The sequence below is a fragment of the Mytilus trossulus genome, chromosome 1 (genome assembly GCF_036588685.1).
Source record: "Mytilus trossulus isolate FHL-02 chromosome 1, PNRI_Mtr1.1.1.hap1, whole genome shotgun sequence".
Taxonomy (NCBI): Eukaryota; Metazoa; Mollusca; class Bivalvia; order Mytilida; family Mytilidae; genus Mytilus; species Mytilus trossulus.
This window is the reverse complement of record NC_086373.1, coordinates 8,400,502-8,426,178: the sequence shown is the minus strand read 5'-3', so window position 1 is coordinate 8,426,178 and position 25,677 is coordinate 8,400,502. Positions and strand designations below refer to the sequence as shown.

General features: G+C 33.0%; 1 protein-coding gene across 1 annotated transcript; it reads left to right on the top strand.

The window, feature by feature from the left end:
• The first annotated feature begins 829 nt into the window (after positions 1-829).
• On the top strand, positions 830-24,556 carry LOC134714372 (transmembrane protein 214-B-like). Its single transcript, XM_063575617.1, has 15 exons — positions 830-1,057; positions 4,740-4,942; positions 5,338-5,494; positions 5,964-6,092; positions 8,236-8,318; positions 11,777-11,961; positions 12,379-12,517; positions 13,118-13,219; positions 13,408-13,499; positions 13,936-14,101; positions 14,327-14,444; positions 15,154-15,250; positions 15,657-15,825; positions 16,318-16,469; positions 23,533-24,556. Exons 1-15 carry the CDS (start codon positions 931-933, stop codon positions 23,648-23,650), a joined length of 2,037 nt encoding a protein of 678 aa, XP_063431687.1. The 5' UTR covers positions 830-930; the 3' UTR covers positions 23,651-24,556.
• Positions 24,557-25,677: the final 1,121 nt, after the last annotated feature.

Genomic DNA, 25,677 nt, shown 5'->3' with positions numbered 1-25,677 from the left:
ATCATGGAAGCGTGACTGGAGCGGGCCCCCTCTTATGAAAATTTCTGGATCCGCCACTGTGGGGCCTTGGCCCCCTGCCCCCTAAATCCGCCTCTACTTATGATGCTATAATATTTGTTACTCTTATCGGATTTTGTCTAATGCTTAGTTCGTTTCTGTATGTGTAACATTTTAATGTTGTGTCGTTCTTCTCCTTTTTTATTTAATATGTTTCCCTCAGTTTTAGTTTGTAACCAGGATTTGTTTTTTTAATCGATTTATGAGTTTCGAACAGATGTATACTACTGTTGCCTTTATTTATGTCGTTAATTGCAAATCCCTTTTCATAAATGGGACCTTCCTAATTAGACTATTTACCGGGTTTGGAACAACACTAGAACACAACGGATGCCACATGTGGGGCACTGAGGATATTCCTATAGCTCTGAAGCACCTGAGACCACCACAAGTTATTGGTGGGGTTCGTGTTGCTTATTCTTTGGAAATTTCTATTGTGTGCTTTGTCTACTATTATTTGTCGGTTTGTCTTTTTAGCCATGTTCTTGTCAGTTCATTTTCGATCTATGAGTCTGAATGTCCCTATATGGTATCTTTTCCCCCTCTTTTTATATGTCCCTTGTCTGAAAAAAATGATTCAATCACAAATACATTTGAAAATATTTGATATTATCAAAACTTGAGGAAGACAATTAACGGAATGGATATTTGACCATCATTACCATGGACACATCTAAAGCTTTCGATTGATTATTTTTGACGAATTCAATATTTGTCAGCTTTTTCATAAAGCTAACTTTTGTCACGCTTCGCTGAATGGTATGCAGTGATTGGGTAAACCTAAAAAGGTTCCGAAACAACGGAAGCGCATATTATTTTTGTTGCACGTCACATTTGAAATTTCGCAGGCACTTTACAAACGAATTTTACAGTATGGCAAGTACAAATGCTTCATGGGAAGTTGTGGGAAAAGGGAAAAAGACTAAAAGTCAAATTCCCCATCTAACTAGACAGGATAAGAAGAACTTTGTGGATAACATGCCCAGAATTGAGGCAAATGGTAAGTTTTAGCACAAGCCGGTTCTCGTGAATTTGAAATTGAAAAAAATGACATCTATATCTTTGCTATCCCAATTTGTAATTCGAAATCAAGAAAGAAGGAAAGGAATAGGATGTTTGCCGACAAGTTCGTTTGTTTAATTATTCGGTTCATTGGATTTTTTTCGTAATGCGTTGGAGTAAAAGCTACACTACAGGCTATAGTATAAATTTTTATGTCAATGGAAAATTGACGTACCGACTTCACAGAAATCACTAGTCCAAGTAATTATTAAGTCTGGCAAGGCTATTTTATTTTCTTTCTGTGACGTTTTCCTATAGCCTTGCCACACGTCACAATTATTTTGACTTAGAAATCACAAAAAAGAAATCACAAAAAAAAATAAGTGTAACTGTTAGCTCATATTCAGTTTTAAAGAAGCATGCATATGATTTGTAATACATTACACCCTGCTATCATTTCATTTAGGTAAAAAGATTCAAATTTTCAGGTGAAAGCGGCCTCACATTTGGAATTTTGAAAGGATATTTCATACATTGTCATATATATGTACAAAACAATTATGTATGGCTAGTCTTGTATGATGTCTTGAAAGGTTATTATATTTTTTCTTTGACACCTTACATCAACGCAAGGCATCAAAGTAAAAATTTGAAATAGCCTACCAAGACGTCATAAGTATTTGGACTAAATGTATGGCCTATTATTTTGATAAGTAATTTTTTTCATTATTTTTAAAAACCTTCATCATGTTCAAAGTAACTAAATGGTGAACCCAAATATAATGTTTATCTATCTGACTCTACTTGTGATTGTATTCAGAAAAAAACATGCAGTCAAACCTACAGAATTTTATGAGTCAAGATGATAAAAGTTTTCTTGTTTGAATAGACATATTTACACATTTACAATGTAGTTCACTATATATATATACAGTTTTGGATTTACTCATTACTGGTTGAAGGCGGTACAGAGAACCAGGGATATCCATGACCTGTTTTATGATGGCGCGCCACCACCGTTAAAATATCTTCCACCTCCATCAAATGATCACCGCCGTTGTCAAAAATTTGTTTTGATATTTCTTGCTGCCACCAAATTTTGTTAGCATTTTTAATCAATTGCTTGTCTTTGCATAAGCCTTAGGCTTTTGTATTATAATCGAAAGGGTCCTCCTGATTACAGTTGTAACGCCTGAAGGATATTCCCATCAAGATCGCTAATCACTTGAACAGGTAGATCAACAAACCTTAAAGGAGAACAATTAATCAAGATAGACGATTGATTTATTGCATTATTTAATTACATATTAGAAAATGCAATTGCCAAATTAGATTTATAGATAAATTAATTTTGAAACCAGTTCAAAGAATTGATTGATTGTTAGTTGCTTAATGTCCATTGGTAAATATTTTATGCATGTTCAGGACAAGAAACCAGTTAAAAAAAAAAGAAAAAAAAGGGTTAACAAGTGGAACACATGCTTTTGTATTGGCTTACATAATCAGCATCCCCCTTTTTTAACCAAGTAAAAAATTTCATGCCAAATAACACAAGTTCGGCAAAACTGATAGTATTGAATCGCTCTACAAGTTAAAAAGTAAAAGCATAAATATCAAAATTGATAATCTGGAAAAATTTCATATCATTATTCTGAATTCATTTCGTAGTTTAAAATTAAATTGATTCATCTGTTTTCCGGTTTACATTCAGCATGTTCAGAATGTACAGATTCATGTTGCATAGTATTTAAGACGTCTGCCCTTCAAATCTCTTCAACCTTTTACAAACCGATATGAATTGTTTTATTGTTGAGGCTGCAAATGGGCAATACTGGTTCATGACTTCTGAATTTAACATTGTAAATTAAGATCCCCTCGATTTTTCAGGCTTAAGCAATTACCAAAATAGCAAGAAATCAACTTGAGAACCTTAGGAACAGTTATGGTCATTCTTAAATAAAGGGGAACCATGCAGGCTTGGCACTGTAATTGTTACAAATGACAAGAAATGAAAATATTGGTTATTCTACACTATAATGAAAATTCAAATAAATATACTTCAAATAAGCAATATATCAGCCTGTTTACCATTCCTTAGATGGAGGGATGAAATACTTTCCATTCAATGTGCTATGCCGTACAGTGTAGACACTGGGGTTCCTCCATAGTTTAATTTTCATCCATTGAGATCCCTGAGACCTATATTAATTGTTTATTTCTGTGTCATATTTTTTACTTAGTTGTCTAATTGGTAATCATACCACATCTTCTTATTTTTATACGACAGTTTATAAAATGGAAAAAGAAAAGCTTTATTTCATTTTAAATGACATCAAAAAGATTCATTTGGAAACTTTTGATTTCTTGGTAGTACAGTGAAACTTCTCTAAACCGGTCCCTCTTAATACCGGTTCTCCCTTCATACCGGCCAAAACCGCAAGTCCCGGCCGTCATGTATGCAAATAAACGGTCAGGTAACCTTATAAAACCGGCCACCCCTTTAAACCGGATACCGGCCGTTATTTGTGTAATCAAAATCAATAAAATATCACCTCATAAAACCGGCCTTCTCATTTGTAATCATTAGTCCATATATAATACTGTTATATAAACAAACAAGTTAATCCGGTCAATTAGACACCTGCATGGCCACAGAGTAGTGTTCACCTGTCAATGTCAAATCAATACCCGAATAAATTATGGGTTGAGAGATTTTGATCTTCACCCACGCTAATCAATGATGATAGTTAATTTTCATTAAATATTTTAGCTTGCCTACTTTATTTGATGATTTAAAATAAAAAAAATGGCAATATATAAAAAGAAATCGTAAATCGTTATCGTCGGGATAATATTTTGATGTTTCTCAAATCGTATTAGTTTATTAAAAAGCGTGTAGTATTAATTTGAGGTGTAGTGCTTTATTGTGTGTGAATTGCTGATGAAATAATATGAACATTGTATGGTACCAATGAGAAGAACTTTCTGTTTTCTATAATATATAATAATGATATTAAAATTGTTTTGTTATATAATTGCATTTTATTTGTTATTCCTGCAAAATAAAAAATAATAAAAATACAAATGATGTTTTAATATTTATTTCATAATCAATTTAGAATACAAAGCTAAATTTACACAACAAAATAAACTTAATTATTGAGGTACAATACATGGTAAAAAAAAACAAATGCACACATATTGAAGGGAAGTAACTCTTGTTAATTTCAAATTCATTAAACCGGCCACCCCTGAAAACCGGCCGAATCCCGTGGTCCGACGGGCGGCCGGTTTTGAGAAGTTTCACTGTACATGCAGGTTTGCAAGTTTTAATTTTGTTACATGTACATGATGTACTAGTTGTACATGTATGAGTTGATTAGCCAAGAATTATAAATGTATCCCTTTATTCATAGATACATGTAGAAATGGAAAATATAAATTAATTTCATTTTCCTGTCTCACCAACATAACAAGAAAACTTGATTACACATTTCTTTGTGACACATTTATACCAGTACTGAGATGTAAATGCTGAAAGGACATTTTATCATGCTTGATTTTATTTTAATATGTCAAAAAGCAAATAATACATTGAGAACCTATATTCAAAATGTGAAGAAATAAAGTTGATTTACTTGTTATTCATTTGTATTTGCACATTTGTATTTTTAATTTAGCTCCTCTTCAAGAGTCGACTACCATGTACCAAGCTTTCATAGAGAAAGAACTGAGAGCAAATGGAATTAATAATACCAAGACCTCACCAAAGGATACTTCTAACAAGAATGATAATAACAAGAAACCTAACCAACCAAAGAAAAAGAAAACTGACCAAGACAAAAAGAAGAAAGTTGTTACTTTAGAGGAAGCCATAAAAACGGTTAGTTGTAATTGTACTTTATTTCTATATAATGCCATTTCAGGCAAATGTTTTTGACTTTATATTCCTGTTAACTGCATGTAAATCAAGTTACAAGTTTCAACATCCAATAAGATATACAATGCATAAAGTATATATGTATTTACCATATTTCTATTCATATGATATTTTCACCACCCCAAAACAGAATATACAGTAGTGTCATATAAACTGTTGATTTTTAAACTTTTGAAGTATATAGATGCTGAATTTGTTGTATCTGCATGAAAGTTAACAAATAAAACAAAACATCATTGGGGTTATCGATCTTTGTATTCTTTAGACTGACTATTTAAAGTTATACATTTGAACTTGATTAAAACATTTTTTTTAATTTGACTTTTGATGTATTTTAGATAACTCAGGATGAAGTTTCATCTTTACTCACAATGACCCAGACAAGATTTCCTGATAGCATTGATGTTTGGCTGAAGGATCTAGCATCATTTCTTAACTTAAAACTTGAAGATGTCCAGGAAACAGCTGACCCTTTATTTACCGGAAAACCTAAAGGTAATGTGAAAATCAGTTCAATGCAGAAAAAAATTCACAATGCTAGAACATGTACTGTAGATTATGATTGAGCTTATCATGTTTAACTGGTAACAGAAATTATGTATTCTACTAGTTCTGCAAGTATACCTGTGTCAGTTTATCCTTTAAAGACAATAATAGTTTAACTAATTTGATGAATGCATAGTTGTTGCTTAGATATGCCTCATTTGGACTCTTTTGCATAGTTGTCTGATTGGCAATCCAACGAAAACATCTTATTTTACATAATGGCCAAAAGATTTGTATAGAAATATTGGTGGGTCTATAACCATGGACCATTTTTATGTGTAATAAATTATCTTTAAGGCATGTAAAAAAAAATTTAAGGGTTGAGGGGATGCAATATGACACTTACATGGACAAAATGAAGAGTTTCCTGAAATAAATATAAGATCTAACTAATTATTATGTATTACCAATGTTGTAGAATACCCAGCCAATAAACTGAACAGTAACTGCCAAGAGATGATCAGATGTACCATCAGTGAAGCTCCTGCTGAAACCCAGGAACACATGTTCTATCACTGTGTACAGATGATGTTAGAATCATCTAAAGGTAAATGTTCAATATTGTTTTAAACTTTCATTTAAAATATTAAATACATTGATGTCCAAACATGTACAGAAATACATACGGTAGGCTTTAAATTGTATTATAAAGTGATTCAAATCTTAGTGAGACAGTTACCCAACAACACAAGAATAACTAACAAAAAAGAAACATCTAGAGTTCAATTTCAGACTCAGTGGTAGTCTGGTAGAAATGTGTTCATATCAAGTTGACAGTAAAGAGTTAAAAAAAAGGATATGTTAACATTCACTCAGGGTTTATGCTAGGATTTTGAGGGCTTTAGTCACTTTTGCGCGCCATGAAAATCAAACATTTTTTTGTGTAACAGCAAGGGATGGTCAAGGATGTATGTTAATACTAGCTTCATCTTTGACTTTGTCAGATTTTAAAGGACTTGTAGGCATGACTGGCAGTCAGTATTGTATGATTTGACTGTATTGGCCCTTATTATGAAAGATTCTAACATGGAATGTGGAAAATTAGTTCACAATTTCTCTTCAGTTTGTTCCAGAGGACATTCCTGAACAACACAAATTGGAATCTTTTTTTTTAAACAAGGAATCACAGTAGAAATTAACTTGCAATGATTTTATCACTGCATAATCATTATCCTTATAAATCGTCTAAATCGATATCTGGTAATCATTTCTATTAAGTTGGAACGGTATAAAAACCTTTTTGGAACGAGTATAACGACTGAAAGGAGGTTGTAAACAAATTAAGAATAGATAACGTTTGCTACTTTCGGTTTTAAAATGAAACGAAAACGGGAAGTGACATGTGGATAGTAAATTCAAAACAAGTCTGGATTCATCAGGAAATTATCCTTTTTCGGCTTTTATTCCTTTAGTAAGAGATATATATTTGTCTCTCTCGTTTAATTGCTTCTAAATGATTTTGTTATTAATGTTTTTTTATCAGGGTCTTTAAATAGTTATAGGACTACTTTCACGCATGCCTAGCACAAAGTTCAGGAAGCACCTGTTTGACTCGTGAAGACAATTTGAGCGTTTTGAATAAAGCTTTCTACGAGTGTCAGGCTTTTTGGGAACACGGAAAAAACTGTTAGGGTTGTCTTTATCAAATCTAGTTGTACAATTAACAACACAACACTAAACAACCATCATTAATCAGTGTAATCCTGAAATGACATGTGACACTTTGTCGCATATGTAAACATCCGTTATATTGCCAACCAGTTGGAAAATCACGTGACTTGGTGACGTCACGGCGAACATTCCTATATATAATATTCTCTGATAATATTTTTTAAATGGAAATTGTCGAAAGTTTTTGATGGCAATTTATATCAATGTGACGAAAATGCGTTCAAATGACGAATCTACGACAAACGAACTTCAAGTTGTGATCATTTAAGAAATAATGAAATTCAAATGCGAACTGTCCGGGGGTAACAAATTATTTCGATCAAATGAAGAAACTATACTCCTGGTTGTTGAAATGACAACTGACTAATTTTCCTGGGGAAATAATTATAATGGTCAATTATGAGATTTAATAATAATTAACGGATAAGTGACCCATCGAATGGTGAAAAGCAGATTAGTTGTAATCACAACTTGTAACACCTGTTGAAAATGTTAAATACCTGGGGGCCATTAACTTGTCAAAAACTTAGACAGGTAGATTTATAGTATTTTAAATAAGAAAATATTTTTACACTTTCTAAATTTAAGTGATGAAATTGATTTGAAAAACTTTCGTCAATGCGAAAATCCTTTCGTTAATTACGAAAGTGTTGAGCGCTAGCAAAATCACTGATTCACTTTAGATCCTCGATACATATGTTTGTAATTTATAGATGGTTTTGATTTATCTACAAATTTAATTTATTGTCATAAATACTTGAATTTGTCGATATGCTAAAGCTCAATAGTTGATAGGAAATTAAGACTTTGTTAAACAATTTAATGTTGGTTCATCTACACCAGCTATTAAGATTGAAACCTAACAACTGATGATGAATTTTCAGCAGCTGAGTATGGAACGCACAATGCTTTTATGAATTTTTCAAAGCATTCTTTTGAAAATTAAAGATTATGATATGACATGTATGACAGCTTCAACAATAGAAAAGAATACTTGATTATGTTTCTTTTTTCTACAGTTCATTCTACCTATGGATACAGAGTGTTTTTACAACTTCTTGTTCAAGTGAAGCCAAGTGTGGTCATATCAAAGTTACAACAGGTATGGTACCTTTATAAACCAGATTTACCTTTTTCGTGGACATTTATTCATTAAAGAGACTATGTAGACTATGTAGTTGTAAAATCATATTGCATTGATTCCTGTACTGTTTTGATTTAGGTTCATATTGGTGAAGTCCATTTATTTTCCTGGTGAAGTCAAATATTGAGGGTCCCAATTCAATATTACAAAAGGTTGCCATCACAATGATTAGTACTGTTGAAGAGAATTACAATTCTAATGTATTTAGAAAAAAAATCAAGACAGGGATAAAACAAATCAACCTAAACTACTCAGAATTCATTCCCAGTTTTACCATTCTGTAAAGACTATTAATTTGCAGAGTTTCTTTTGAAGCATATGTGATACTGTTTATTTTAGTTGTCCAGTGCTGTAAGGCCACGGGTTTTTTTATTTGTTGGTTTACGGATCCGCCGACCCGATTTTGCCGATTTTCAGAATAAAAATAAAATTGACTTTTCTTGCTTTTTTATATCCGCCGACCCTTATCAATGCATTATCCCTGAAAAATAATTAAAATTTTCTTTTTTTATGAAATGAAGTGCATTAATCATTAACAAAGATGATAACTTTTTCTGTTGTGAAAAATAAAACTTCCAATTTACGTTTCTAAAAATAGACAAATCAATTATAACTGACCTTGAAATGTCTTTTGCGCAAATAATTTTGCGGAACGAAACCTGTGTTTAAACCAATTACAAAATAAGTTCGTTTCTCTTATTTATCATCATTCCGTAAGATGCATCATCTCAGAGAAATGGACTTGTCCAAATGTGGACAGGTGGAATACATCAATTAAAGTACTGAATATTAACAAATCATTTGAAATTTTCTTGTTTCATTTCATAGATAATAAAAAATATCGATCATTGGGATAAAACCGGATTGCATGACAACTGATTAACCCGATATTGTCGTTTTTCCAGTGGACGAGTCTATTACGTTTTTCGACACGTGTGTTGAAACTTATTTTTGTACGATGTTTTTACTTTTTTTTTCTTCATCAGTTTTTGTGATTGAAGATCATTATTTACCAAGTTTTCTGGAATTGATTGAGAGCTATGCGAATCTGTTTTTCTTGTTTGTGAAATGACTATTTAATTTCGTCTTTGTCCGTGCAACCCCCCTTTTTTTTTACAGGAAGTTATTCCTAAACGATGTCATGCGATTTTCATGATCACTGATCAATAATATTTCATCGAACTAAATGTTAAGAAATGATGACAAAACAGCATATAAGACAAACATTTTGTTAGTGAGGTGAAATATATATTTATTTTGCATATATATTTTTCTGTTTTGAAAGATATTTTTTTTTCCTTTTTTTTCCCGACCGACCGACCTGACTTTTTGATGGGAAAAATCTGTAAACCAACAAATAAAAAAACCGTGGCCTAATAACAAATATGTATATTTATACTATTTGTCAATAAGTTAGATAATACTTGTGTCTCCTTTTTATACGACCTCGAATTTTCGAATTGAATTTTCGTCGTGTATTGCTATCACGTAAGCGTCGTCGTCCGAATACTTATAGTTTTTGCACTCAAACTTTAGTAAAAGTGAATAGAAATCTATAAAATTTTAACACAAGGTTTTATGACCACAAAAGGAAGGTTGGGATTGATTTTGGGAGTTTTGGTTCCAACAGTTTAGGAATTAGGGGCCTAAAAAGGGCCCAAATAAGCATTATTCTTGGTTTTTGCACGATAACTTTAGTTTTAAGTGAATAGAAATCAACGAAATTCAAAACACAAGGTTTATGACCACAAAAGGAAGGAGGGTATCGATTTTGGGAGTAAAGGTCCCAACAGTTTAGGAATTGGGGGCCAAAAAGGGGCCGAAATAAGCATTATTCGTGGTTTACCCACCATAACTTTAGTATAAGGAAATAGAAATCTATGAAATTTAAACACAAGGTTTATGACCATCAAAGGAAAGTATTGATTTTGGGAGTTTTGGTCCCAACAGTTTAGGAATAAGGGGCCCAAAGGGTCCAAAATTAAACTTTGTTTGATTTCATCAAAAATTGAATAATTTGGGTTCTTTGATATGCCAAATCTAACTGTGTATGTAGATTCTTAATTTTTGGTCCTGTTTTCAAATTGGTCTACATTAAGGTCCAAAGGGTCCAAAATTAAACTAAGTTTGATTTTGACAAAAATTGAATCCTTGGGGTTTTTTGATATGCTGAATCTATAAATGTACTTAGAATTTTGATTTTTGGCCCAGTTTTCAAGTTGGTCCAAATCGGGGTCCAAAATTAAACTTTGTTTGATTTCATCAAAAATTGAAAAAATGGGGTTCTTTGATATGCCAAATCTAACTGTGTATGTAGATTCTTAATTTTTGGTCCCGTTTTCAAATTGGTCTACATAAAAGTCCAAAGGGTCCAAAATTAAACTTAGTTTGATTTTAACAAAAATTGAAATCTTGGGGTTCTTTGATGTGCTGAATCCAAACATGTACTAAGATTTTTGATAATGAGCCCAGTTTTCAAGTTGGTCCAAATCAGGATCCAAAATTATTATATTAAGTATTGTGCAATAGCAAGAAATTTGCAATTGCACAGTACTCAGCAATAACAAGAAATCTTCCATTGCACAGTATTGTGCAATAGCAAGAATTTTTCAATTGCACAGTACTCAGCAATAACTAGAAATCTTCAATTGCACAGTATTGTGCAATAGCAAGAAATTTTCAATTGCACAGTATTGCGCAATAGCAAGAAATCTTTAATTGCACAGTATTGTGCAATAGCAAGAAATTTCAATTGTAGTTATCTTTCTTTGTCCAGAATAGTAGTATAATCAACTTAAATCATTGTTTTATACAATATACAATATATATTCACTTTTACTACCAACTGATAAATTAAAACAATCTTTACCATTCAGTGATAACAAGCACTTTTTTTACATTTTAATATTTTATGATGTATTTAAATGAGTAATTGTTGTTGCAAACTCCATTGGAAATTTGAATTGAGATCCGTTTTGAAATAAAAGAAAGGGGGATGTGAAAAAAAATTTAGGGGGTAGGGTTCAATTTTTCTCATTTAAAATGTCATAAATAAAAAGAAAATTTCTTCAAACATTTTTATGTCAGAGAGGATTAATATTCAACAGCATAGTGAATTGCTCAAAGGCAAAACAAAAATTTTAAGTTCATTAGACCACATTTATTTTGTGTCAGAAACCTATGCTGTGTCAACTATTTAATCACAATCAAAATTTAGAGCTGAATCCAGCTTGAGTGTTGTGTCCATAATTGCCCCAACCATTTAGGGTTCAACCTCTGCGGCCGTATAAAGCTGCGCCATGCGGAGCATCTGGTTATTTTTTTTAAAACAATATTTTCATTAACCTATTTTGATACACACTCAGCTTAAGTGAATTGTATACACTGATTATTCTTAAGACATGTATAATTTTTAGTATGAAGAGTTGGTTTCCACCAACACCAACAATCCTAAGAAGTGTTTGTCTATCTTGTGGGCCCTCAGCCAATCTGCCAGGGATTTCAAGTGTGGATTGAGGATTTGGTTTAAAGTAATGCTTCCTTCTCTCAGCTCTAAAGGACTTGCTCCTTTCTGTGTGGAATATCTAGAAAATCTCTTCAAGTGAGTAAATAAAAGTCACATGGTTTAAAACATTACAGTGTTCAAAAAGACTAGTGGGTATAAAAAAGACCAGAGTGAAGATTTTCCCCACTTATGTGTGAGATAAAGACAACTGCTTTTATAAGTTTACAGCCATATAAATGTTGATTTGTGTGGCCAAGTAAAAGGGAAACATTTTGTAGGTAATGTCTGCAGACTTCAGTATTTCCCATGTTTCCATTTCTTTGATGTTTTGACTCAGACTATCATTTTGAGTTGTATACTATTAAGGTTGTAGTTAAAAAATTAATAAAGCTGGTGTTAATACAAAATAAATGACAACTGTTTTGAAGATCCATTAGACAGAAATAATTTCTGATTGATTTGGGTAATAAATGTAAATAATAAGTATTATATTTATTGTCAATGTAATTACAGGAGACATACAGATATGAAGAGAGTCTATGGTGAAGTTTCAGTAAGGGAGTATTTCCATATGATGGATGCTGTTTATGAGGACCACCATTTCTCCAATGAACTTAAGAAGAAACTGATAGCTCTCTATCCTAAGATGAAGGTTAGAATTAATGTTATAAGCATGATACAAGAATGACTTGCTTGTTTTTTTTAATATGTATGATTAGAAAACTTGATTTCACATAAGAAATAAATGATCTTGAACAATTAACTCTCAAACAAGTCATATAATTGTGTTTCAATGACACAGATATTTGTAAATGATTTGAGTAAACGTGTTGTCCCTGACTTAGTGATGTGTATAGCAGCGTTGTAATGGTGAATTCCTCTCATCTCATCTGATTTGTAAGCATGTATCACTCGAGTGGTCAATGTTCTTGCCAGGGCAATTTAGAATCATGGTAATGTCATGCTATCAGAAATTTTTTGACGAATTTTGTTATAGATATAATTTCCAGAAATAAGCTATTAAAAATTCTGTTTGCTTAAATGAAATTTATTGTCCACTGAAACCTGAACTGCTTGTTATGTAAAGATAAATGATTCACATTGTTTTCTTATTTGGGGATGCATAATAAACGAAATTAACTTTCTTTTCAAACCATTCCAATTTATTTTTAATACAAAATATTTTATGTTGTTGAATTGTTGAATCAATATATTTAAGGACTGTCAGTAATTTCATGTTCATATTTTGCAGAATGTAGCCTTTGGTGGAAAGAATCCTCCAGCAGCAAGAACAGTTTTCCCATCTTATCTAACTAGACTGACACAGAAATGTTCCAAGGATATGAAAACAGAGGTAGTTTTCTTTTAGTTTTAATATTATTAACTTTTTGTTGTTTTTCATGACTGATGATTGATGATCTATTGAAATATATTATTATTTACTAGACAGTTTGTTCTCTGAATATAAAAGAGAAAGACAACAACAGATATATACATATTTGTTCATAACTTAGTTTTATAAAAAATCTTGTCTATTTTCAGCTGTTCAACTGTCTGATCAACTGTCTGGTGACTGATAAACAATGCTACAGTGTGTGGTGTCAGATGTATACTAACAAGTTACTCCCTTCAAGGTAGGGTTCAAGCAATATTCGATTTCAGAAGTCTTCACACTCTACCACAGGCCCATCAGCCCAGGCTTGTAAGAAATGCTATCAGCCCTGTAAAAATTATCTCTTCAGGCCAATACAATTAAACTAAATTATCATAAAATTCTGCTCTGGCCTGAAGCTTGAAAAGTTTATAGTGAAGATGACTTTTGATATAGGTTCTTGTTGAACTTAGGATTGCTTCTATAGTTATGTAGAATGAAAAGATAATTTGATCATACCGCAAAACCTTATTAACTTAGTAGACTCAGTAAATGATAAATTTGAAGTCGTGTAAATAAAAACACTTCAAAACAATGGAAACAAGGATCTACAGTAATAATTTGTTTGATGTGTCTCCCAGTTTGAAATGATTTTGAATGAACTAATTTAAAAGACTCCTTTTGCATTTTATTTTCAGCATATTGTTACAACATTTACTACAGAACTGGAATAAATTGAGATCTAAGCTTGATAAGAAGTTACTCCAGCAGACTTTAAGGTCATTCTCTATCACCAATGATGAGTTAGCTGCACAAGGAAAGAACAGTATGGAAGGCTATGGACAGTGTTCGACTGCTTGCAGGGTAATAAAGATTCATAATAAAATTGAGATTGGAAATGGAGAATGTTTTAAAGAGGCAACAACCTGACTAAAGAGCAGAAATGTCTAAACAGAAAACATTTTGTCAATACTACTACTGTCAAATTAGACATTGTATGAAACTTAATGTCAAAGAGGATTGATAAGCATTATTAATGCTCAACAGGCTTCTAACAGGTTTTTAACATGTGTTATTTTTACATTTTAGGATCTGCTACATGAGATGGAACAGACAAGATTTCCCTGGTTTTGGTTGATCTTCCTTCTGTGTGGAGTTGTCTCAGCTATAGTGGCATACGACTTGTTCTCAAGTCCAAGTGTTAAAGGTATTAATAGCCAGCTATAGTGGCATATGACTTGTTCTCAAGTCCAAGTGTTAAAGGTATTAATAGCCAGCTATAGTGGCATATGACTTGTTCTCAAGTCCAAGTGTTAAAGGTATTAATAGCCAGCTATAATGGCATATGACTTGTTCTCAAGTCCAAGTGTTAAAGGTATTAATAGCCAGCTATAGTGGCATATGACTTGTTCTCAAGTCCAAGTGTTAAAGGTATCGTCATTGTATAATTTGGATGTATATGGGGTAAAACTCCCTTTAAATACTAACATATAATTAATATACTAGTGGAACTTGCAAAAATCCTAAATATTTTTGTCAGGAAGCCACTTTATGTGAAAATAAGAGAGGAGAAAGATACTAAAGGGATATTCCAACTCATACGTTGATAACAAACTGACAGTGCCATTGGGACAATTCATATAAAATTCAGAAGAAAAATAATGTGATTAAAAAAACAACCGGGACTTACTATTTACATTCTATGCTGACAGCAGCAATAACGGGAGACATAGAACATTATTTTTTTCTTCAGTGAAATAAGATAATTTAAACATTGCAAGGCAGATATCATCAAGATTATTGTACAATTATTTTGATGGCAGATCACACATTAGAATTGTTAAAATAGGACACTTAATTGCTGTTGGTGTAGTATTGCTACAGTTTTTGCTATATGAAGATATTTTGTTTTACAGAATCCAAGAGTATGAGATTTATGGAGAATTATGGGGTACTTGGATTTTTGGAACAGGTTTGGGGAAGGCTAACTACGTATTATGGCATTGTATATGGGTAAGTGTTTTCATAGTTATAGAATGATATTTTTATGTATAAGAAAATCTGATGCACAATATGCTTTCTATAAATTTGGTCTTAGATTATTCTATGTCTACACAGAAGTTTTAAATATTGATTACTTTCAAAGGAGGATTTTAAGATAAATTTATTCTATACAAACATTCATCGTTCGTAGTAAAATTATTCTGTCAGACCAAATACAAATTTGAAAGAAAAAAATTTTCTAGCATTCTTTTATTTGCAGCTAAAATTCATCTTTGATATTCTATGCAAAATCTTTATGATCACCCATTTACAATAACTTGACTTATCAGTTTATTTTCCAAAGCATTACTATGCACACAATTTACTCATGTAGCTTCCATTCACATAATTAAATCATATTAACATTATACTTTAGCTGGTTGAGTGTCAACATCCCATTGTACTATGGCAAAGTAGAATGCTGTGTTAGACCACAAGTCAACAGAATGGTAGAGGTCACTACCACCATGTGGGTCAAACTTGTAGATGTGACAGCACCGTATAGAGAATGGCTTATCATCAAGTTAATTGCAGGATGGCATTGGGTAGGTTTATATTAGATATGCAAAGAAATGATAGATATGGACTAAGCTGTTAGATGCTGAAAAAGTTGATAGAACGGATATCAGAAAATTCCACTTTTGCAACCAAAAATTGTATTGAATGTTTTTGAGGTATAAGAAACAATGAGCTCCCTAAATCAGACACATAACTACGTTTTAAATGAAAATGGGTGTATATGCCCAGCAGTTGATGTCCGTATAAAATTGTTATAATCTTTATGAATAAAGAGAATGGCTGGAAAGGTTATGTAGGGTTTTTACAATGAATGAACACTGATCCAAAATAAGACATTTAATAGCTTTTAAGTATTATATGTCCACACAAGTCTTCCACATAATTATTTTGAAGTAAACATTGTTAGTGAACCATATTGTTTATAATAGAAACTTTATAATAAAAGACCAACAAATTGAGGAATTAACAGTGTTGTTATTGAAAAAATATATTTTATTGTTTTTTTTAATATTTTGTAGGTATACTCACTATCACCAGAGTTTTTCAACCAGTTAGAAAATTATATTTCTATAGCCTGGAGTTGGGTCTGGGACAATGTCCTATTAATATACGGCCATGCGGCCAAATTATTTTTAACCGCCTATAAGTGGTTGGAACAAAATTTAATATTGTAAGTATTTTTGTTGGAGGTTTTTTAAAGAAAAATCAAAATGATTAATTTAAAATAAGGAGATGTGGTGTGATTGATAATGAAACAACTGTTCAACAGAGACCAAATGAAAGAGATTTAAAGCCTTGGTCACACCTTACGGGATAAGACAAACAGACAACTAAAGGATAAATATAAAAGTTGTCCATTGACAAAATTACATTCAACAGACGAGTACCGCATAAACCAACACTTATTGAGATCTTATCAGATAAAAGGAAGGAATAAGATATATGGAAAAATTAAAGGCGACAATAATAATACATGTGCATAAATATTCAAAATGTTTCTGTGTAACTGGTCAGTTTGGTTTGTTCTTCAAAATGATGCTTTTAAACAGATATGCAACAGATATGGACAGCTGTCTAACGGATAAGAACAGACAATAGATTGAAAAAAAGTTATCCGTTCAGCATCTGTTTGAGCTATCTGTTAAGGTGTGGCCTAAGCTTAAGCAATTATAATATGTCACTTTACTTACTGCTGAGAATTACGCATACTGTTTTAGTGGGGCGGCTTAGTACCGAAATTTGACAAAATCATGCAAATTGTGATACAAGCAAGGGATTTGGCATAGACGTTCATTAGGTATTACTTTATCATATTAGAGGGGTAGCCAACATGTTTTCGATTTTTTTCACGGCGGCCATCTTGAATTCAAAATAGACATCATTTTGCTCAATCTTTGACATTGAAAAACTGTCCTAACCATTTTAAACGCTATATATGTCAAGAAAACTATTTGAAATACAATAAAATGATATGAAAATATGTCAAACATACAATAATTGTAAAAAAAAAAGCACCACTTCCGGTTTTGGTCGAAAAAGTTCGTACACTCAAGTGAAATAATAGTGGTATAGATATATGATAAAAATTACCGTTTGGTCTATCGATAAATATGTTAGACATGTGGAGGATTAATCAGTGTAATATTCTACGATATTTTCCGATGTATTCTGTTTAGTTTTAACAACTGCATGAACACAAAGTTGTACAGGTCAAGCCAGCTTTGTAACACTTACATCTACCAGAACAAGTTTTTTTGCAGCCACATTTGTGTAACTCCTGACAAGATGCAGCAATTGCTGCTAATTGTGTCCAATGAAGAATCCACATTCCATCTGCGTTCTCCTTAACCCATCCCCAATCACCAGGACTAGGTAGATGTTGATAATGTATGACTGCCTGTCCCCATACATGGCCACCTTGGTATGTAGCTCGTTTGGTATGTTCAAGCAGTGCAGCTTTAGTTGGTGGAATGGTGTCATACTGTCTTTGTTTGCGTGCAAACAGTTCAAGTCTGGATTCGTTGATGTCAAATGTTGTTGTAGTCCTATCGTACATAACCACAACAAATGCCTCTATCAATTCTATATCAGCGTCACTGACCAATTCAGGTTTCTTACTTAATCTTTCAAAGACCTCGGTTACATCATCAAATATTTCCCACGTCTGCCATGCCGATTTCTTACCCTTTCCACGAAAAGCAGAGACCGTGTCACATCCAGTAAAAGCATGAAAAAATGGCAAAGCTTCTGATTTAGGACCAAGGGCATGATTAATTTCGTGAATCGGAAGCCATCTCAGGTCTTTTCCTTTTCCAAAGGCAACCCAAAGTTTTTCTATTTGTAGTGTTTTGAAAAGAGACACCGCCAATACCACTACATCAGTGTCTGAGCTGATTATCAGTGATGACTTACACCCTTTTTCAGCTGCACTTTTGATATGAACAAATATCCTTGTGTCTGCTTCCTCGTGATTACACGGACTCAGATCATCATGGTCATCATTAGAATTTGTCATAACAATTTCGCCTTTAGTCACAAAAATAATTTTGTCAGATTGAATCGAGCAAATTTTGTCGGCAAGGAAATAAAACAATTCCGTTTTGTTTTCGTCCACTCGAAGGAAGCTTGACCAAGCTTTCGGAGTCTTACTGGTGCCGACAACTTTCCTCCTGGATCCAGCACCCCTCGCTTTACGTGTTTGTGCTTTAAGACTGTTTTCTATGTAAATATCATAGATAACATCTACTCTGGCATGTTTTGAAGCAAGGTTGATAATGTACGGCAAAATCACATCTTTTGCGTATTCATCAAAAGTGTATGTTCCACGCGGTGGTCTTGAATTGACCATAGCCGCACCATCAACAACTACCATGTCTGTTACAGGTTCCTCTCTTGGTAAATTTCCCTTAGCTTCTAGGATTTCCATAAGCTGTGATTTGACGCCAATATTGATTTTTCCACTTTGAGACAAAGATGGAGGAAATTTCTGATTTTCGTGGCTGAAAAACTCTACCAAATCACATTGTCTGCTTTGACAGGATATGAAAAGCCTTGAAAACAAACTGCAGTCTTCTCGGGCGAGGTCAAGCTTGCTTTTTGTTTCACATGAACTTTTCTTTGGTTGGCGACTGAACAACAGAAACTTATTTTTCTTAATAGGCTCATAGATGCTTGCCGTGTTCTGCATTCTGTTTCTGAAGTCAGCGTACTGATTGCATCCAGCTTGTTTAATTTGTGACAGTTTCCCTGTGCCTGCTTGTACAATATCTTTACTGTCTATCTTGTAAATATCTTCAGAATCCTCAAGAAATGGATTTCCATAATCATTCACGACAGCCTTAAGACTTCTCACTTTGTCAATGAAATCTTTTTGCATAGACATAGAATTGTCATGATGTCTATCATCTGTGTTCTTTCTACTAGACGAATATTCCTCGAACTGGCTTATCAGTCTACTGATTTCTAGCCCGGCCACCATCCACCGTCTCAAAGCGGCGGGATCCTCGGTCAGCCCTACAGCACCACCATCACCTTTAACAATAGCGTTGTTCTGTTCATGAGCCTGGTCTATCGCCATGTTTGAGAAAACACGATTTGATTTTTTAACAGTGAAATGCCCTTTTATAAATTCTCTGTATATGTCTGGGGTTTTTGTTTCTAATGATGCCATATCGCGTAGATGAATAGGGAGCCATCTAGCATAGTTGATATGATCAAGTCCAAAAAGGTATGGAATCAAGGACGACAACGTTTGTTTATAAAGCTCAAAATCCGCTTCTCGTAATGATCGAATGTACGAAAAACCAACAGCTGAAATTCAAGAACCGAATACCAAAACTCAAAATGAGGTCTACCTACTTTTCTTTCTTCACACCATTGTATAAAATTGTCAAATTCTATTGATTCATTAGGATCTTCGTTAATAGAAGATTCATAAGCAGACATAAGTAAATCAAACAATACACATGCGGTAACTTGATGTGCTAGTCTAGTTTTAGGAGTATTAGAACTTGACAAGAACGATTCTGCAGTCCCAGAGGATGCAACATCTGCTTCTGATAAAGCCTCTATCCAACCACTATCTCGCAATAAATCACCCAAAACCTTAAAACATGCCATCTCAATATGTAATCCACCGAAGATAACAACGAATTTGTTTTCACCGTATTCATCGGCCATTCCCATTGAATTTGCTTTGCCAAAACAAATAGCGGTTGGTCTGCTGTAAGCACTGGAGTTTGGCCAGGATTCAAAAACGACACAACATCCCTGACCTTATCCATCGAATGTTTTATGGTAGCAACTGAGTGAGCTTGTTCTTGAAATAATGGCATTAAGCAGCTTAGACTCACTTCAACAGTTGGTCCACGTCTCTCTGAGGAATGAAATGATGACCATGAAATATTTTCGGACGTAAGATCTTCACCTGTTAATCTCACCGTATTTAACCACTCATACTCATTTTGCAAACTCATGAACAGATAATCGTGGTTAAGTATATTAGTAATATCGTCAGGCAAAATGAGAGGTTCTGGTTTTGTTTTAAGATATGCCGGTTTCATATTCATATAAGCAGCAGGAAGTTCAGGTACCTTTTTAGATTTTGGTTTATGTGTGGGTAATATTAACTCATCTCTTCTAACGCCGATATTATCTTTCATTGGATGTTGAAAAATTGAGATTCCGGTCCCATGAAATGATGATTTTGATGTTGTTGAGCTTGGATTGTGATCTATGTTGTCGACTGCAGCTGTGGTAAACACTTTGCCCTTTAATAAAGGCGGGCATACCACACCTTCATTCAAATAACGTTCAACAACAGCCTCACCTAATTGCGTTGATATTTCAAGTACCCGATCGTAAGAGATACATAACCCATGTTGAAATAATGTATCTATTAGCTGTCTTTTCCTGGTTTTTGCAAAGAGTAACAGTCCAAGATACACACAAAATGGTGTCTCACGATCAGCTGAATGTCTGTGTTGTACTGTAACCTTTTGGCTGTTTGGGTGATAATTGAACATTAAAAGTTGGGCCAAGGCTAAGTCAGACTTTGTAGAAACGTTGTCTAACTGTGATTTGATATCAGGTCCATGTTCTATCATTTTCACCAACTGTAACAATGGAGGTGGTATGCTATCATCGATATCTTCAGAGACCAAGGATCCAGAAAAAGTCGTCTTCGTTGTAGCTAATTGACAGCGAATCATTTCGGCCGTCTTTGCCATATGCATGGTGTCATTATAATCACAAGCAAATGCTATAGCTGGTCCTATATCTTTTTCAAACATCAAAAGTACATCTCTGCCCTTTGTGTGTGCTTCTAAATCTGGCATCTTTTGCAATAGCTTGTCCTTAAGTCGAGTAGAATGTACCTGTTCAGAAGAAGAACCAAGCTGTGCCAATCTTTCCTCGTACAGGTTTGCCAGGTCTGCTAATCGAAACACAACCGACTCTTCAGAGTTTCTTTGAGTTTCAAAAATGTATGTGACCAGCTCAGCTAATGCAGTTTCTTTCATTATAGTTTCCTCCTGTGTGCAACTGCTTTCGATCTCTGTTTGTCTCTTCTTTGATCTCTCTCTATTATATACAGCTGCGAGACAAGACGGGTGATACTTCATCTCTTGTGCTATAACATCACCACTACTCAGCTTTGCCAACAGTTGTTTATCCTGAAGAGCTGTTGCACAATCCACTAGTCGTTGGTTTAGTTTCATTGTCATTGCCTCTCTTAAGACAGATAAAGGTGACACTTTATCACAAATGAAACATTTATGCACATTTTCAACTGGATTTTGTTGTTGATCTTTAGAACGAGGAGTACACCTAAAAAGTTTAGGAGACGTACAATCACTAGAACTTCCAGATGGTATCGGTGACATATTGCATTTCTGGGCTCTCTCAAGTTTAGTGTTATTGAACTTTATCCTACACAAATTATGGTACTTGGCATTTTCTTTTTTCATTGTGCTTTCAATACCCTCTCCGTGGTTTAATCGCCGAATATCAAGAGGGATAGGGAGGGCATTTAATTCATGAAAGAGAGGGATATTTTTGCCTAACATTGCATATCCTTCGTCTGACGATTTTAGTAGGTCTGTTGTGACCTCCTGGCACAAACAACATTTTGTCCAATCAGTTTCCCAACTATCTGCTGAAGAAGCTGATAAGCGAATTCTTTTCGCCATTTCAAAGACTTAGTAACTATTATGTTAACAAAAGTAATCAACAATGAACTTATAGAACTATAACGCAAATATTATCTGAGCAATAAATAAATGCAACAGCAAACAAGAACCGAGTGAAACTAATCAACTTTTAGAGAAGTGCACGAGGAGGGTGTGTCTGAAAAAAATACGCTTCATATAGAAACCTCACAGGTAAAATTCTAGAAATTGTATAAAATTCAAGATTACATGTCTAACTATGTTAATTTATGTATTAACAACATTATCATTATAGAATTGTGTTTATAATAAGGACAGAACTCCTTCAAATCAATATCCGATCAGAATTGCAAAAAAAAACTTCGTAACTAAAAATATGAACTTCGGATAGACAAGTACCGAGCCACGTCTTATAACAATGAGGACACACACTCTCAAAAAGGTTTACTAGGATAAAATTGCGCCCTCTATTGTCCTATAACCTATCGAACCTAATGTAAGTCAAAGATTTGTGGAATATAACAACTGACATTATTCTGGTTATAAAACAGTCACATTCAGGATATTCATAAAACCAGGAGTGGGTTATCGACCGATAATTGACCGAAAGTGATACCTTATCTTATAAAACAATGATTTACTCCATTTTGAAACATTTTGGATACAATACAACTAAAACTGACCATAAATATAATGTCTTTTCGCTGTGAAGACGTCATTTCAAAAATCCAAGATGGCCGCCATGATCGGATGATTTTTTTTCGTGGCTACCCCCCTAATATGATTACAAACACCTAAAGGCATGTTCTTACAAAGTTTCATGCTTGTATCACCATTTGCATGATTTGTGTGGTAAGCTGCCTAACTATTTGGGAAACAATTCAAATAAGAAAAAAAAAGATTTGTGACAAATCAAGAAATAAAAAACAAATATGCCAAACCACAAGTAACGACAACAATCACTTACAAACTCATGACATGTTACAGAAAAATACAAATGTTCAGGGTATAGACATGTAAAGTTTTCAACATTAGAATATCAATCAGAGGAAAAATATGAATTTGTTTGTATTCTTTAACCCTGTTAGATTGTATTTTTTTTAAATCAGAGATGAGCATATGGAAAGGACTTGTATTTCTTTCAATTTTTCTCATTATTACTTGCTTAACTGGTTAAATTTCAAATATAGTGATTAATTGTCAACTTTATCTCTCTATTTTGCATAACAATTGTAAAAAAAAATGAAACTGTGGTCCTGGAAGAATTTATATTTTCCTTGAATTAGAGAAAAACAGATAACACAGTGGCCAAAAGTTAAGCTCTGCCCAAACCACTTCACAGAAAACTAAAGCTTGAGCAAAACAAACCCACCCAAATATATACTCGGGTTAATCCTGCTCTACCAGTTGTACTTGTTGTGTTGGTCATGTTAAATAGATGAAGAAACAAAATCATGTGACTATGATGTACAATAGAGGAAAAAGGATAAGATTGTGGCTACATACACACTTTTAAATAAAACCAAAACCTAAAGAAGTTAATTATTACTGCCATTTTTTTTTCAGAAACAATTTTACAGCTAAGTCTTTTCAACAGATGTATACAACAGGAATCTCAGCCATACAGAATAAAACCATGACATTTGTACAATGGTGTGGACAGATGATAAAGACAACTACATGATCTAATACTTAATATAAACAGATTTTAATATATATATATATATTGACACATTATTTCATGGAAATAAGTTTATTTTTAAAATTGTAAAATCTAGGATTGTTTGTCTATGCTAAAAAGGAAGGTATTAGATCTTGCCCACTTAAATCATATCTTTTCAACCCATTTTAAAAGTTCTGTTTTAAAAAAAATTGGGACTTAAAGTTAGGCCAGTTTCATTTATTAGTAATATACTCAGGTTAAAGTAGGTAAACATAAAAGGATGAACTTATGTCGTGTTGATCATGAAGTAAGTTGCTCAAGTGATTATATGAATACCTACCTTATATTTTATATAGACAAATAGTCCCAGATAAGAGGAAGATTATTTATTGAATGTCAAGTTCAGATTTATTGTATAGAAATATGAAATATTTCACTTAATTTTTTTGGTGCTTTTATAATTGGTTAGTTAATATAAAATTTGTATATAAAATAGTATTTTATTGTTTTCTTAAAATTCAACCAAAGAATGTGTATTAATTGACCCCTTATGATATTTGTTTATTAACTTTACTATAGCAAACACATGTTTATCGTCTTCTCCACATATAAATTCTTGTTTATATGTAAACATATCTTAGTTGTTTGATATTATGAATCTTATCAATTGGTCTTTGAAAAAAAAATGTTCACATTTACTCAAGGTATATAATGAACATGAAAAAAATGTTCACCTATATATAATTTATGTTGAAAATGTTCACCTGGATAGAAAAATGGAGACGACAGATAAATATATGAGATAAAGAATGCTGTAGAAAGTATAAATGTGAATATTGAGTTTAATGAGTCATCGTTTATCTGACGCAAAGTACAATGCAGTTGTGGCTGTCCTTGTGTGGCCATTAAATAAATTTATGAAACTTATATTCTTCTTTATTTTTCAAATAAAACCCCTGTTGGATGGCATGTTTGCCTGATTCAGGAAGGGAATTAGGAAAGATATATACAATCTTGTTGAATGCTTTTGTCCCAACTGTATCACATGCAGTCATCTTGACTCTTGTGTATGTGTGTAACAATCCTTCATTTGAAGATTTCTGTAGGCATAGCCCATACCAACATTTTATTTTACAATTCTATCATTTAGTTTAGCTTCTAATCACATAATGGTGATTTTTCCTGTATAATCCATACATAGTGTGTCATTTTGTCACCATCTGTAGCTTGAGAAACGCACTATCAATTTTATGATTTTTTTTAACATATATCAATAGAAACTACGTTTTGGCAAAGTATGAACAAATTCTATCATTTTTAATTTAGACTCCCATACCACCTTAAAAGAACAATATGTATCCTCCTTATACCAATCAAGTGATATTCACAATACATCATACTTACAATATTGGTCACTGTATTAAAATCTGACTGTCAGGTTTCATCTGACCTTGACCTAATTTTCATGGTTTAAGTGGACAATATATAGTTATCAAGGTTTGGTCTAATTATCAGATACTGAATTTTTGGTGTATATGAAATGAATGTTAGGTGTAAATGTATAACTTTCAGAGTTCATCTGACCTTGACCATTATGATCTATTGGACAATTTTAAGATTTTAAGATTCTGTTGTTTGGTCTTTTTCTCTAATACTTTCAGGAATAGGGCATGGAAGGCAGTTTAAATATGAACTTGAACTCATTATGGTTAATGTTTAGTTTTCATGGTTTTGCCAGTTAATCATAAAGAAGCATTCGGACCACTTTATTTTGTGTATAGTTTTATTGAAAGGTGCACATGTTTTTGTAGCAGTGTTCCTTCATTATTGATTATTGAAAGGTGTACATGTTTTTGAAGCAGTGTTCCTGGATTATGGATTATTGAAAGGTGTACATGTTTTTGTAGCAGTGTTCCTGGATTATGGATCATTGAAAGGTGTACATGTTTTTGTAGCAGTGTTCCTGGATTATTGATTATTGAAAGATGTACAGGATTTAGTAGCAGTGTTCCTGGATTATTGATTATTGAAAGGTGTACATGTTTTTG

Bases quoted from the DNA above. Each gene is read 5' to 3' on its own strand.
- LOC134714372 (XM_063575617.1), top strand. From the start codon at position 931: ATGGCAAGTACAAATGCTTCATGGGAAGTTGTGGGAAAAGGGAAAAAG. The intron at 14,102-14,326 runs GTAATAAAGATT...TTTACATTTTAG, and splicing joins AGTGTTCGACTGCTTGCAGG to GATCTGCTACATGAGATGGA. The intron at 14,445-15,153 runs GTATTAATAGCC...TTTGTTTTACAG, and splicing joins CTCAAGTCCAAGTGTTAAAG to AATCCAAGAGTATGAGATTT.